Below are 16,633 nucleotides of genomic sequence, written 5' to 3'. Positions count from 1 at the left end.
AGCAGATAGTTTGATTTGTCCATATGAAATAGATTTTTATTAATAATTGTAGCCATTTTTAATTTTATCTCAATTTCTTTTTTTTTGAGGGGCACTGTCCCGAACCCCCGACTATCACACCAATTATTATTTTTTTTGCTACACCCCTGTTTGCCCCCCTCACTCCCCCCCCCCCCCCCACACACACACACACATGAATCCTAGCTACCCCCCTGCTTGTCACAGATTTGATCTCAAAAAAGAATGCAAGGCCTTGGGACATCCCAACGCGCACCTTATCTAACCGGGTGGCACCACCTTCTGATCCAGTTTTTGTTTTGTAAGGATAATGATGTAGCTAGATGACACTAATTTTTATTACAAATACTGTAACTGACTGCAAACTAGAAAATATAACAAATATGACCAATTTACTGTTTACTTGACAGTTTTACCCTTTTGCTGCCTCGAAATCATGGTGTCTGACTTTTTCAGGAGATGCTGCACATGGCGCCTGGTTTTTTCAGGTGACAACTTACATGGTGCATGATTTTTTCTGGTGACATCTTACATGGTGCATGATTTTTTCAGGCGACAACATATACAAATAGTCCGACTAAGCCTAAGGTGTCAAATTTTTTAGGCGACAAAAAGATAAAATCATCAAGTTGCCAGATTTGTTATATTTTGAATTGTGAATTGGCCATCTTTGACATATTTCTCTAGTCTCAGCCAAAACATGAAATGTTGCCAAAAGTGAGTGCCATTTAGGTCATTGTCAGTTGTTTTTTAGAACCAAAATAAAAAACGGAAAGACAGTTTAGTGAAAGGGAGAAAATCTTTAAAATGAGTTATATTTAAGGTAAGTTAGTGGGAAAAAAGGGAAAAGTAGATTGGTAGCATGTCATGGGAGCCAGGAAGGCATTTTCACTCTCGAACATAAATGCACTAAATATCACTTGAAGATAAAGTGGGGGAAAGGCCATTGTTGTCTGCCAGGGTCTTTGAGTACCCACATTGCTTTCAAGATCAATTTCTATGTTAACGTGTGTTTGGTTGGTTTTACCCACTTAACCGAAAATGGGATAAGATGGGATATTGCAGTTTGAGGGTAAAATGCATTATCCCGGCTTATGTCTTTGTGAGTAAGTGGGTTTATCCAAACTTATCCCTTAATTGCAGCCAAAAAGGCTAAACACTTGGAGCTATAGTTAGATGAGAGATAGATAAACGAGTAAAACTCTTTGTACTCGTGCCTATAAACATCAGATCAATTAATTGCATATGATAAAGGTAATAGTGCGTATTACTGTACTGCACATTGTGTTTAAAAGGGGGTACTTCAACCTCTTGGAAGAGATTGAAAGGTAGTTGTAGATAAAGAGATATTATAGTGCCCAAACAGTTTAAGGTGTCATGATGTCTTGCATTTGATTTTAATTGTTCAACCAACGGGGGTTGAATGAGAGCTATCGTACCATCACAACTGAGCGGTCTTGGGTTAGGATCCTACAAGGGTTATCTAGGGATGCAAATGGATCGTATCCAGGATGGAAGGTTTGCAAATTTTGGCTGTTCTGGATCCGTCTCCCCCCTGTATTTAGCAGTTCCGGATCCAACCTGTTTGCATTCCTGGTACTTATCCCCTTTGTCACGAGGATATTCCAATTTGCCCGTGTCGTGTCCCCTTGTATACTATTCTTAGTAGAGATTTGCACAAAAAACGGTGTGTCCTGTGTTCCTTTAGCAGTGTCCATGCAACATAGCTTATCCCCCAACTTGCCAATAATATATATATATATATATATATATATATATATATAGAGAGAGAGAGAGAGAGAGAGAGAGAGAGAGAGAGAGAGAGAACTGAACATATTAGGCCCTCTTTTCTCGTTCTGCCCCATTAAGCCCCATAGTTTGAAGTGTTTTATAATAGATCTGAACTGTTAGATGTGTTTAACATGCTCGATTTAGTGGAAATACTCTTTGATCGTGTTTTTTTGAAAAAATGTATTTTTATGATCTAGAAAAAATTGATGCCTTCATAGCCATTGATTTTGGATCACCGAAAAAACCTGTGATCCAAAAGCCGGTTCCCACTAAACAATCACATATATGGTGTTAGATGTGAGAAAAAAATATAAAAAACTAAGATTTTTGAAATGCCTAACAAGGCATAATGAGAAACCGGGGCAGAACCAGTGCATTACTCTCTCTCTCTCTCTCTCTCTCACACACACACACACACACACACACACATATATATATATATATATAGTGAGAGAGAGAGAGAGAGAGTAAAGGGTAGGTATCTTACACTTTGTTGTGCCTACCAAGCTTTGGAAAGATTGTTTCTATTTTTTCTAAAATTGGATTGTTCAGATGTAATCTACATGTTTGATTTTGTGAAAATTGACTTTTGGATCGTCCGATTCCAACACCAAGTTAGGTTTTTATAAGAATAAAAAATCAACGTTCTACAATTTCAAAAAATAATCAATGCTTAAAAAATCAAATATTTTCTCAAAAAAACATGATCCAAGTGTGATTTCCTAGTAAATCAATCATGCAGAACACATCTGTAAGGTCAGAGTTTTAAAAAACAACCTGAAAACCTCTATCCAAGGTCGGTAGGCACCCTGTAGGCACAAAAAGGTCAGAAACCTACCCTTTTTCCTATATGAGTAGACCGTATCATCAAACACGTAAAGTGTTTGATAATGGTCAGATGATTATCCACCGCTGATCTGCATGATCAGCGGCAAAAAAAATGCCATTTTTTCCCAAAAAAGGTCTTTAGCAGCGGCCGGTTCAGGCATCTATGCTATTGAGAGGATTACAAGTATAAATGATCTGTTAAGGTCAGGATCCAAGGCTTTGTTCAGACTTAAGTTGAATTTAAAACCAGAACCAAAGTTGAAGTCAACTGATAAGCCCCCCTCTCTGCAGGAGGCTTGCTACTTATCCCTTAAACTCAATTATACATAAACCCACATAAGTTGTACCCATTCCTTTATGTCTAGCTATTCTTTTTGAAAGTGGAACACGTTCTTTTTTTTTCTGAAAAGTTGAACAAGTTACCCCAAAAACTCAACTTTAAGAACTTGAGAAAATAGAGTGGAATGACTTGTTTCATAAAGACTATTGATTTTTCCTGTGAACAAGGCGAAACGTGGGGTTAAATCAAATCAATTTAATAAGTGTACCCCACGCTGACTGGGAACTGGATAAATGCTACTTAAATCTGACAATATGGGTCGGATCCAGTTGGGACTCAAGTCAAATGATTTGCATCCCTAGCACCTAAGGTGCCTAATAAGAGTCTTGGAAGGGACCCATGTCTCATAACTCATAATCCAATGCAGACCATGGTCAATATCCCTTTAAACCAAGGTATGCTGCCTATGGATGACGTGCACAACAGTACAAGGAAAATGGCTACCAAGAGGGGTACAGTAGTCTGCATTTATTTCATCGTATAGTAATCCTATTTATAACTATTTGTATTTCATTATTCTCTCCAGATTGCAACAGCTATTGATGTTATTTCCTCAGGTTCATGAACCATAAATGCGTGCTTTTTTGTTTCACTGGTTTTGCTATAATGAACTTTCATAGATGCAACTAAACCACTTCTTGCCTTTGTCATAACTTTTGTAGCACATCTATATGCCATCCTGACTCAGCACATGGTCAAGAATCTGAGAAACGGAGAGCCTGCTTCTTCTTAACTAATTCACTCTAAACTTCAATTTCTTCTACATTCTCATTCTCAAAACTTTCGTGTTCCTGATACTAAGTGACTTGCCATGCACCTAAATATCCCAAGTATTTCCTTGTCCGCCAGGCATATGTGCAACAAACATTGAAAACTTGATGCACATATGAAAGCATGTATGCAGTTTCAAGCTCTGGTTCTTCATTTATTTTATTTTATTTTATTCTTTTTTCAGTTGATCTGAAGGCTACAATACATGGGGGATTCAATAGATGGTTAAATGAAAACATCACTCCACCTTCGTAGATGGATCTTGGGGTTCACATCCTCCAGTTTGACTTCAAAAAGAAAAAAACCACATAGACAACAAACAATGAAAAATTTTAGTTGGCTGCTATTTATTATTTAACTGATAAGAGATCTATGGTATATGCAGTTCTTTCATCATGAGTCCCCAAATGGTACAATTTGATCTGGTACCGAGGACTGCTTAATGCAAGCACATCTTCATGAATAGAAACAAGGAAGAAGTTCGGCACTCCTTGGTTGATGAAAACTTGTTCCAGCATCTGCTGGACTAGAAAATGGGCTTGTTCAGCGATGGTTAGTCATCCCAAGGCATTATGTGCTTTTCTTAGTTGGCAAATCTTCACAATGTCTTTGTAATCTTGATTCAGTGGCCGAAGCTTGATCTCGTAAAGCTTTGGCCAAAGTTTTCCTGTCACTGTGGGAAACCAAAAGGTATACAGTGCATTAAAACATTTGTTTATTGAATGTGCACTCAAAAACATTCATCAAGTGAACTGTAGAACTTTATGAAAGGATTCTTATGAGTAACTAATACCAGCCAACTATCTGGGGGTTGCATGAATATCTAATCAGGCCAATAAAATGATTGGAGATTCCTTTTACAACAACTTTTTCCATGATCCCAATATTCCCAGAAAAGCACAGGCCGGTGTCTTATTCAACTCCACTTAAGATATACTGGATTATGAGATGAAACAGTAAAATGAGGGGAAAAAAAGAAAATCACAACCATACCAAACAAGCGCTTTTGTTCTCCATCCCATGCGATACCATTCAGAACATCAATTGCCTGAAAATTTTAGAAACCATTAAGACCTCAAATTTCTTTTTGAACTCTTTCTTGCAATTTGCAGTCTATGGATCAACTGATCTGTCTCATATCACGCAACCAAACATGATTATGCAAAAGCGGCAAAACAGTGAAGCACCCTCTGAATATGATTACTGATAATGAGGTGCTGAGCCATGCATTTAAGAGGACCAAATATGACAGATAAGCATGGAAATTTAAATGGTAATCAATGGATATTCTCCATTCCCATTGCAAGGCATGTAATGAAGTTACCTCCATTGAGATGACACAATGAACCACTAGATGAATGAAACCACACAATTAATGTAACCCAATCAACAACGAAAGTAAAATTGAACACACTTGGTCATCTTTAACATCTATAAGCTCTCATATTCCACAACAACTTCAACAGCCAAGGGATACCAATATATCATCATAATGCTCTAGCACCAACAAATGTTCAGATATGGAAAAATTGAAGCATCACAATAAATTGAATAAACATAACAAGCATAGACAAAAAAGAAAGTGTATTAGTGTATCAACATAAATAAAGGTCAACATGGCTGGATTAGTAAATGTAATGATATGGACATCTATGCCAACATTTTTTGGTTTCAGAAAACCATTCAGGCAGGCCTTCCCCAGTAACCAAGCAGAAGAGAACACAAGGACGATAAAAATGGAACGTGTGAATAAAAAAAGATACATTCAAAATGGTATATGAAACAAGAGGACATGCAACAATATAAAAAAATTCTGTTACTTCACATAGAATGAAAGTAACTTACATTATGGCCGGATGAGTATAAATCTTGCCTGGAAGAAGAAAAAAATAGAATCAACATAATGGGTTAGGGAGAAAGGCCTTTCATATTAAGATCATTATTTGATGCATTAAGAACATGAAGTTTCTCATTGTATTTGATAGAAGGGTTTTTGTAGATGTCTACAGAATCAAACCTTAATTTGTGGAGGAGAATCCATCCAAGCACTGACCCAGTTTTAGGTGAAATCCTAGCAATACAGTCTGACTGCATCAAACAGCAATTAAACATGAGAGAATTGAATAAATTGTCATTTTTCATGCATGAAATTAAAATATCTACAAAAGCAGAAACAACACCCATGCATTCTTGTAAAATATCACACAATGGAAGGACAACTATAATAGAATTTCAAGATCCTAAATGCTACATAATATATACATTTAAAAGAAAAATCAATGCATATTAGTGGATGGAAAATTCTCTCCTATCTCGTCTAAGTGATAATTTAGAAACTTACCATCCAAACATTTGCCCAGACTTCACCATTAACATACTCAAGCTCATTTAAGTATAAAACTTCAATATCGTTGTATTTCACAGTGGATTCACCAATTCCTGCACTACATTCATACATTAGAGGTGACCAATAGGAGGTCACAAATATCAGACATAAGAAATAGATAACTCAACACTCAGACAGAATCTTATGCAATACAGATATGGAAAATACAATTTGAGAGAATGTAAAACAGAAGAAAAGTCAACAGTCAGTTGCATGCTGAACAGACCTTTTAGGGTATTGGAGTCTAAGTTATACAAAGTTGAAGTGCCATCACTCCCAAATACAATTTTCCCATCAGTAGCCAATCCCCAACCATCTTGCATGTGATGAGTAAATGTTGCCAGCTGTGGAAAGAAAATTAAATGAGCACTGCTATGCAAAGGTTAATTGTTTGTAGCAGAGTTGTTGGCCATCTTTCTATTTAAATGCTGACTATTCTCTACAGCTAAAGATAAGCTTGATTCTTTCTATGTACCTAAAAAATTATAACAGCATAAACAATATTGAGAACAAAGCATCAGTGGAACACTTCAAATTAAGAACAAGGGAGGTCAAGCTAGTTTCTGGCATTCTAAACAGAAAGAATAATAGGAAAAGACATGGTATAAAAACCAAAAAAAAAAAAATGCAAAATAAATAATGAGAAGCATCTCCAGTATAGTATTGTTACCGTTTCATGAAAGATATACATAACCAACATGAAGAGACATTTTTTTTAGATTCACTACTAGTGATCACTATTTGTTAGAAGTTAACTGTACATTCCATTTCATAATGGCACTTTACCAGAACCAAAAAGAGAAACAAGTAACTCCAAATTTTGCACTCCAAACTTTACACTTTTATCATCTGGGTTTTGTTTTCTAAGCCTCTTTTTGTTGTTCTCATGGATCCTGCTGATATCAGAAAGTGATGTTATCTTAAAAATTAGAAAAAATTGAGTTGTCCTTTGAAAAATTGAAGTTACTATCATTTATGGTAAAGGGTTTCATGATGAGATCTTGGCAGCCCAGTGTTGTTAGGTTCCCTGGGTCTTGCTTTTCCTGCTGCATGATGATGATGTTATCATCATTTCTGCCTAACTGAGATGTGACAGAGTTGTTATTGTGTTTGAGAGTCTTGACACTATTATTATGGGTCATATTCAGTTTCAGGCTTGCTTCTTCGGAACTCTTACTGGTTGGCTTTGAGGGAAAGTGGTTTGCTGCTAGGAAACTCAAGATTCAAGCTGAACCAAATGGGATCTCATGACTTCAAGAGTTGTAGGCTCAACAAGGGTGGAAAAGTTCAATCTGGTTCAGATAAAATTCAATGCAACCAACAAGCATAACCTTCATAAACCTAAACTTAAAGCAGTGAATTCCACAACCATTTCTGTTACATTCAATACAGATTTGTTTGAGTAAATACAAAAAGCTGCCCAACTTATCAGCTATTTACAAAGAACCATCCTGCTTTTCAAATATCCTCTTTCTGACGCAATTCAAATACCTCCCCAGGTTATAGTCTTTTGTTTTTGTTGATAAATAAATCATCCCATGTTCTTTTGTTAAGGATATAAATATCAAGAGCATTTTAGTTTTTTTGTTTGACCAAACAATGGCCAACTCAATGATTTTTAGGATAAAGTATGTTTTTGAAACAAGGCAAGAAAAACAGGTGGTTAATAAAAAAACTGTTTATAAATAGCTGAAAAGTTGGGTGCCTTTTTGTAATTTACTAGATCAATTTGAATCTTGTTTTGTCCTCCAAAACAAAGAGTAGGGTATTAAATTATAAAAGCAAAGAATATAACCATCCCTGAAACATACAGCAGAGACCATGACAAAGAAGACAAAGGTGTAGCACAAACTTGACTGAGGTTGTATCTATCATATATGAAGCCTGTCTTGGTCAGCCATGTCACTTGAAGCAACCTGCATAAAGATATATTTACAAATAATTATAAAAAATCATATAACAAGAACAGGTCTTCTAATAAGGAATACAAAATACGATAGAACTGGTCATTAGTTGGATTTTTTATATACTAACAAATGGCAAATACAAACAAATGAATGAAAAGAGCAATCAGAAACCTTTTTGCAGAAATTGGGGAAAAGGCTTTGAGACAACAATCCTTTAAATAATTTATGTTTGATTTTACACCCACCAAAGAGGCAAAGATTAATCGCAGTCGCAGACTACACATTCTTGTCCTAAAATATGCAGAAGAAATGAGGTCCAGCATGAATATGGAACAGGCCCAATGAAACCTAGAGTGTTTTCATACTTGTAATACTCAGTAGTTGAATAGGCATTACTGAACAATGCCTTTAGCAAAAAACTGTGAGATGACAGTCACAATACCATAAGAGAACTAAACATATTTTTATGTATATTTTGTGTACTTTTTTATTTTTAATTGGGGTACATCGCCTAGTCCTCGACTAGTCTTTTTAGGGGTCTACCGACTAAGCACCGCCTAGCGCTTTTGACCAAGGTTTAAAAACTCGTCGGGTTGACCCAGTGACTTGGCCCGGATTGCCGGGTCACTAGGTCAAAAAACAGGTTTAACTCGGCTTTAACAAAACTTGGCCGAGTCATGGACGAGCCATGCATAAATATATGTATATAATATATTTTATATATAATTACATATATTATATGAAATATAATATAAATATTATGCATATTATATATAAAAATATGATTATATATGTATTAATAAAATTATGCATTAAATATATTATAAAAAAATATCATATAATGTATACTATATATAATATATTGGTAAAATACTATAAAATATAGATAATATATACATATATTTATATATTTTATATAAAATATAAAGTTAACATGACCCGGCCGAGTCAAGTCACTCAAGGACGAGCCGAGTGATGGGTCACCGGGTTTTAAAACCTTGCTTTTGACTACATAGGCTATGACTTCATCTTCATAAGCTCCTCTGGTGAAATGACAGTCAATCTCAATGTTCTTAGTTCTCTCATGGAATTCTGGATTATTGGCAATATGACTCACACTCATATTGTCATAAAATAGGGATGTCTTTTTAGAGACTGACACTCCAAGATCTTGCAAAAGTCATCTGACCCATATAATTTTAGCAGTTTGAGTCATATCCCTATATTCTGCCTCTGCAGTAGATAGAGCAACTCATTGTTGCTTCTTACTCTTCCAAGAAATTAAGGAGCTTCCAATAAACACACAAAAGCCAGTAGTAGACAAACAATCCTTAGTCGATTCTCCGAAATCTGACTCACAGAAGGCTCTAATCTTTGTAAAAGATAAGGAAGAGAAGAACATCCCAAAGTGCATGGTGTCTCTGTTAAAGCATATGTAATAATACCATAATACCCGATAGGGGTATTATGGTCTTTTCACAAAGTACCCCATAGGGGTACTTATTTTGTTTCTCGTATTTCACTATTTTTTATTTTTCTTTTTATTTTTATTTTTGTATTTTTTGGATACCGAAAAGGGGCCCCACAATGGAGTCGTTGGGGCCCCCAACGGTCACATATGTGACCGTTGGGGGCTCCCAACGACTCTATTGGGAGCCCCTTTGGTCTCCTCTTCTTATAAATAGGGGGAACCCCCCATGTATGTTTTATTGCTCTTGAGAGCTCCTCTTCAATAATAGTGATATTATTTTTCATGTGTGTAGCCTTTTTATAAGGCCCTTTGTATATCCCTTAGTGGATTTTCTCTCTTGTGCTTGTTGCATTTGTCCGTGTGGGACATAGTGAATGCTTTAGCATTCTTGGTTTCTTCCGCTTATTTCATTACATGGTATCAGAGCCATAAGATCTTCTAAAGGTAAAATCTTGTCTCTCTCTACTTCCTTTCTTTCTCACATCTTCCTTGTGTAGCAATGGAAGTCAAGATCGATCTATCATTCAAACTCAATGGAAAAAATTACATGATGTGGGTATCCGCAATGGAGAATAATCTCAAAGGCAAGAAGCTTTGGGGTTATGTAATGGGAACCGTTCCGGAACCCCAACTTAAGCTCACAAAGATGGAAGGAGATCAAGAGAAAGCACTTGAAGGCGATGCTCGTCTCAAGGCCATTGAAGATTATAATCATCAAATGGAAGATTGGGAGAGCAATCATGCAAAAATCCTTGCATGGTTTATGAATAATGTCGAACTTAAGGTATGTGCAAATATTGCAAAATTCCGCTGGGCAAATGAAGCTTGGTTTTTTATGAAGGGTATGTTTACCCAAAAGGATCTTGCAAGAGCTTATTTCTTGCAAGAAAAAGTAAGAACCACAAAACAAGGCGACATGAGCATACAAGATTACTATAGTGCTCTAAATCCTTTGTGGGATGAATTGGCTCTTTTAGAGCCTAAATGGGTATCTATGGAGGATGTGGTTCTAAGACAAAAACAAATGGAACAAGATAGATTGTTTCAATTTTTATTTGGGCTTCGTCCCGAATTTGAACAAGTGAGATCCTCACTTCTCCATAGATCCACGTTTCCTCCCTTAGAAGAAGCTATTGCCGAGATTACTCAAGAAGAGACTAGGCATAGCATGGGTAAAAGCATAGAGGAAGTTCTTGCCGTATCTAAACCCGGCAATCATGTTAAAACATACAAACCACCTCATTTTGGTAAGCAAGGGAGTGGTGGAAGAAAAATGATTATATGTCATCATTGTTATGAGCCGGGACATATTAAACCCGTTTGCCCAAAGCTAAATGGGGCATTCAAGCCAAAGGTGGCTTCCGTTGAAGAATCCACCACCAAAGAAGATGACGGCAAGAACGGGGATCTCAAAGACACTCTTGGACAAATCTCCTTGGCTCTTCAACAAATCTTAAAGGTCACTTCTTCCACCTCCGGTGCCGCCATTGCCTCATCATCACCTCCCGGTACGTACTCTTGGATTTTAGATTCCGGAGCTTCTTTTCACATGACCCCTCATGAAAATGCATTAACCAATGTGCACACCAATTCAAAAATGTCTTGTGTCTCTACGGCCGATGGAACTTTTCTCAAAATAAATGGTGTTGGAACTCTTGATTCTAAAAATGTTCAAAATTTCCTTGTTCCAAAAGTTAGAATAGTTCCAAAATTAAATCTTAACCTCTTTTCCGTTTCTCAAATAGCCGACCATGGATGTGAAATATCTTTCTCATCCCAAGGGTGCTTTGTGCAGGATCTCCGGTCCGGGAAGCGGATTGGGCAAGGCCATAGGAAGGGAGACCTTTATTTTATGGATAATTTAATGCTTCCAAATACCTCATTTTGTACTTATGTCCAAGACAAAAATATTGAAACTTGGCATAAAAGGCTTGGACATCCAAGTTACTCTAAAATGTATCTTTTTCCTTTTGGACACAAGTTTTGTAAAGAAAAAGATATCAATTGCAAAGATTGCATTTTTGGCAAAATGAAGTCTACTCCTTTTCCTATTAGATCCTTTGTGACAACAAGACCTTTTGAATTGGTGCATTCCGATGTTTGGGGGCCATCTCCGGTTCTATCTAAAGGTGGTTATTCATATTATGTTACTTTTATTGATGATTATACTAGATATGTATGGATTTATTTTCTTAACTTTAAATCGGAAGTTTTTAACTTCTTTAAAGAATTCCATGCAAAAATTCAAAATCAATTTCAAAGTCAAATATCCATTCTTAGATCCGATTCGGGTGGAGAATACTTATCAAATGATTTTCAAGCATATCTAAAACAACATGGCATTTGTCATCAAAAATCTTGCCCAAGAACTCCTCAACAAAACGGTCTAGCGGAAAGAAAACATAGGCATATTTTGGAAACCACTAGATCCTTACTCATTTCTAAAAATATTCCTAAAAATTTTTGGGCCGAAGCCGTGTTAACCTCCACCTATTTAATCAATAGGATGCCATCTTCAAAATTGAATAATATCTCTCCTTATGAAAAACTTTTTAATATGACACCCGACTACAATCGTCTTCGGATTTTTGGGTGTAAATGCTTTGTTCTTTTACATAAAAGAGATAAATTGTCACCTAAAGCAATAGAATGTGTATTTTTAGGATATGGTGAAAATCAAAAAGGCTATAGATGCTTTGATCATAAAAACAATAAGTTATTTGTCTCCAAAGATGTAACCTTTTTAGAAGATGAAAATGGATTTGACATATTGGAAAAATCAAATGAAATTGATTATATGTTTATCAATGATCTTTTAGAAGATTCAAATGATGACTCTTTGAGTCATCCGGAAATTTTAGAAAATACTCATGATTCTCATGATGATGATGTATCACCAACTAATGGTGACAATCTCCAAGTATACACTCGGCGTGAGGAAGCCCAACCTATTAGTGCTTTAGAAAAATTCTTGCGGCTTAATGAACTCCTAGAAGAAACCTCCCTTAGGCGTTCTTCTAGAGAATCAATTCCACCTAATAGGTTTGTCTCATATGAAACTCTTTCACCTAAATATAGAGCTTGTCTAATAGCCTTGCATTCTTACTATGAACCCTCCCATTATAATCAAGCAAAAAGTATACCTCATTGGGTTGAAGCAATGAAAGTTGAATTAGATGCTTTAAATAAAGCTAAAACTTGGGAAATAGTTCACCTTCCTCCAAATAAGAAAGCTATAGGATGTCGATGGGTCTACAAAGTCAAAACAAAAAGTGATGGTTCCCTAGAGCGCTATAAAGCTAGATTAGTTGCTAAGGGATACTCACAAGAATATGGCATCGATTATGAGGAGACTTTTGCTCCCGTGGCTCGCATGACAAGCGTTAGAACTTTAATTGCGGTAGCATCATCTAAGAAATGGCCTATATTCCAATTAGATGTTAAAAATGCCTTTCTTAATGGTCAGTTGAATGAAGAAGTATATATGGATCCTCCGCCGGGAATCAGTGTTAACCAAGGTCAAACCCTTCGGTTATTAAAAGCCTTATATGGTCTTAAACAAGCCCCTAAGGCTTGGTATGATAGATTTAGTGCTATCATGTTACAATTGGGATTTCGCTCATGTTATACTGACACTGCTCTTTTTGTTAAAAATGCAGGTAATAGTATCATCATCCTTCTGCTTTATGTTGATGATATGATCATCACTGGCAATGATGAAAGCGGTATTCTTAAAGTTAAAAATATGTTAAAACATAATTTTGATATGTCTGATCTGGGTTTTCTCAGGTACTTTCTTGGCATAGAAGTTGCATACTCTCCTCGAGGGTATATACTGTCACAGATGAAGCTTGCTGCAGACATATGCTCCAAATCTGGGATTTCAGATGATAAAAAGGTGGAGACTCCCGAGGTTATCAATGCTAAACTACGACTGGAGGATGGAGTTCTGCTGGAAGATCCTACGCCCTACAGGCAACTCATAGGCTCCCTCACCTATCTGACTATCACCAGGCCCGATATTGCTCATGCTGTGCACTCTGCAAGCCAATTTCAGCATGCTCCTACATCTGTGCATATGAGTGCTGTGCTCCGGATCATTCGATATATTAAAAATACTTTGACTAAAGGGCTATTCCTATCCTCAATCTCTTCCTTAGATTTACTAGCTTATATTGATGCTGACTGGGGAGGAAACCCAAATGATCGAATCTCAACTACTGGCTTTTGTGTATTCCTAGGAGATTCGCTAATTGCTTGGAGGTGCAAGAAACAGCAGAAAGTCTCATTGTCTTCTACTGAAGCAGAATACAGGGCTATGGCAACCACTACAATGGAGCTGGTGTGGCTTCGAAGTCTTCTTCAAGATATGGGAGTCGAAATTACCGGGGCTTCGAAACTTTGTTGCGACAACAAAAGTGCTATCTACATTGCCAGCAACCACACTTTCCATGAGAGGACGAAACATATTGAAATGGATTGTCATTATGTACGTGATGAATATCTTCGTGGGACAGTAACACTGCCATATGTCACTTCAGAATATCAACTTGCTGATTTCTTCACCAAAGCCCTGCCTGCTCCTCGCTTCTTGTTCCTCCTTGGCAAACTTTCGGTCATTCCCCCGTAAAGTTTGAGGGGGGGTGTTAAAGCATATGTAATAATACCATAATACCCGATAGGGGTATTATGGTCTTTTCACAAAGTACCCCATATGGGTACTTATTTTGTTTCTCGTATTTCACTATTTTTTATTTTTCTTTTTATTTTTATTTTTTTATTTTTTGGATACCGAAAAGGGGCCCCACAATGGAGTCGTTGGGGCCCCCAACGGTCACATATGTGACCGTTGGGGCCCCCAACGGTCACATATGTGACCGTTGGGGGCTCCCAACGACTCTATTGGGAGCCCCTTTGGTCTCCTCTTCTTATAAATAGGGGGAACCCCCCATGTATGTTTTATTGCTCTTGAGAGCTCCTCTTCAATAATAGTGATATTATTTTTCATGTGTGTAGCCTTTTTATAAGGCCCTTTGTATATCCCTTAGTGGATTTTCTCTCTTGTGCTTGTTGCATTTGTCCGTGTGGGACATAGTGAATGCTTTAGCATTCTTGGTTTCTTCCGCTTATTTCATTACAGTCTCTCACATATCAAATTATCTGAAGCATTGCTGCAAGATGCACAAATGTGGGTGAACTCATGAATTGACTAATAACATGCACCACATATGTGATGTCTAGTTTGGTGATAGTCAAATATATCAAGTTTTCAACTAATTGCTTGCATAGCACAGGTTATTTAAGCTTCTCTCCATCTGAGCTCAACTTGATATTTGTTTCCATTGGAGTAGACACCTTCTTGAAGTCATCCGCTAATCTCGCTTTGCTTACAAGATCTGAAACATACTTGTGCTGAGACAAGAAAAATCCTCTTTTGGAATAGGCAACCTCAAGACCCAAGAAATATTCTAAATATCCTAGAACTTTCATCTCAAAGATGCCAACCAACTTGCTCTTAGTATCAACTATCTTCTACACATCATCTCATGTCATAATCATGTTATCAACATATAGGAGCAGTATACACTTCCTTTGAGGAGAGGATGTCACAGACAATGTCGGGTCATGATGACTCTTCAAAACCAAGCAACTTCACAGCAAGGCTACACTTTTCAAACCAAGCACGACGTGCTTGTTTAAGTCCATATAGAGGATGTATCAATCTGCACACCCTGCCTTGAGAGTTTGAATATCCAGGTGGAAGTTCTATATACACCTTTATATATATATATATATATATATATATATATATATATATATATATATATATATATATATATATACACACTCATAAATAGGTCCAGGGGTATTTTGGTCTTTTGACCACATGTAATAGGTTGTAATGAAGTATGCGGAAATATAAAGAATGCAAAATGCATTCACAATCTCCAACAACAGAGAAATATCAAAATAGAGCAATACACAAGTCCACTATGGGACAATACATACACAAGCTTTATAAAAAACACAACTAAAATAAAAAAACTCTTTTATTGAAAAAGAGAGCATGAAAATGCTTAAGAAATACAAGGTCTCACCCCTATTTATACAATGAGAGAGGGCTGAAAAAGGAGACAAAAGGGGGGCTCCCAAAGAGTCGTTGGGTGCCCCAACGACTCTATTGTGGGGCCTCCTTTTGGCATGAATCCAAAAATAAAAAGGATAAAGAAAAAGAAAAAAAATATTTTAAAGAAAATACATTGTTTATTAAAAACAATGTGAAAAGACTATAATACCCCTATTGGGTATTATAGTCTTAAACATATGATTTAACACCCCCTCTCAAACTTTACGGGGTGATGACAAAAAGTTTGTTAAGGAGAAACATGAAGCGAGGCGCAGGAAGTGCTTTAGTGAAAAAGTCTGCTAGCTGATATTCTGATGTGACATATCGCAATGCAACTGTTCCATGTAGATACTCATCTCGAACATAGTGGCAGCCCATTTCAATATGTTTGGTCCGTTCATGGAAAGTGTGATTGCTGACAATATAAATGGCATTTTTATTATCGCAACACAGTTTTGAGGCACCAGTAATGTTTACCCTCATGTCTTTGAGAAGACTTCGAAGCCACACAAGTTCCATTGCAGTAGTTGTCATAGCCTGATACTCAGCTTCAGTAGAGGATAGGGAGACTTTTTGCTGCTTTTTGCATCTCCAAGCAATTAAAGAATCTTCTAAAAAGACACAAAAGCCAATAATTGAGATTTTATCAATAGGATTACCTCTCCAATCTGCATCAGTATAAGCAAGTAAATTTAATGAAGAAGATGATAGAAATAGCCCTTTAGTTATAATAGTTTTGATGTATCGGATGATTCGGAACACAACACTCATATGCACAGTTGTAGGGGCATGCTGAAATTGTCTAGCAGAGTGAACAACATGAGCTATGTCAGGTCTGCTGATAGTAAGATATGTGAGAGATCCAATGAGTTGTTTGTACGGTATGGGATCTTCTAGAAGAACCCTATCTTTCAACCTTAATTTTGCATTGATTACTTCAGGAGTCTCTACCTTTTTATCATCTGAAATACCAGACTTAGCACATATATCTGCA

The 16,633-nt window shown here is 36.7% G+C and overlaps 1 protein-coding gene across 1 annotated transcript in view; it reads right to left on the bottom strand.

Moving 5' to 3' along the window:
- Positions 1–4,071: 4,071 nt before the first annotated feature.
- Positions 4,072–16,633, bottom strand: part of LOC149832873 (glutaminyl-peptide cyclotransferase-like) — a 61,375-nt gene continuing 48,813 nt past the window's right edge. Inside the window, exons 5-11 of the mRNA XM_090012620.1 lie at positions 7,987–8,050; positions 6,361–6,478; positions 6,090–6,187; positions 5,766–5,836; positions 5,594–5,621; positions 4,742–4,796; positions 4,072–4,421 (exon numbers count right to left, since the gene is read on the bottom strand). Of these exons, the coding sequence (XP_089868746.1) occupies positions 4,306–4,421; positions 4,742–4,796; positions 5,594–5,621; positions 5,766–5,836; positions 6,090–6,187; positions 6,361–6,478; positions 7,987–8,050 (550 nt within the window). The 3' untranslated portion in view covers positions 4,072–4,305. The remainder of the gene's footprint in view (positions 4,422–4,741; positions 4,797–5,593; positions 5,622–5,765; positions 5,837–6,089; positions 6,188–6,360; positions 6,479–7,986; positions 8,051–16,633) is intronic.

Source organism: Nuphar pumila, chromosome 7 (assembly GCF_984573655.1).
Source record: "Nuphar pumila chromosome 7, dmNupPumi1.hap1.1, whole genome shotgun sequence".
Taxonomy (NCBI): domain Eukaryota; kingdom Viridiplantae; phylum Streptophyta; class Magnoliopsida; order Nymphaeales; family Nymphaeaceae; genus Nuphar; species Nuphar pumila.
Note: the sequence above shows the minus strand (reverse complement) of the source record. Positions and strands in the feature narration are given on the sequence as shown.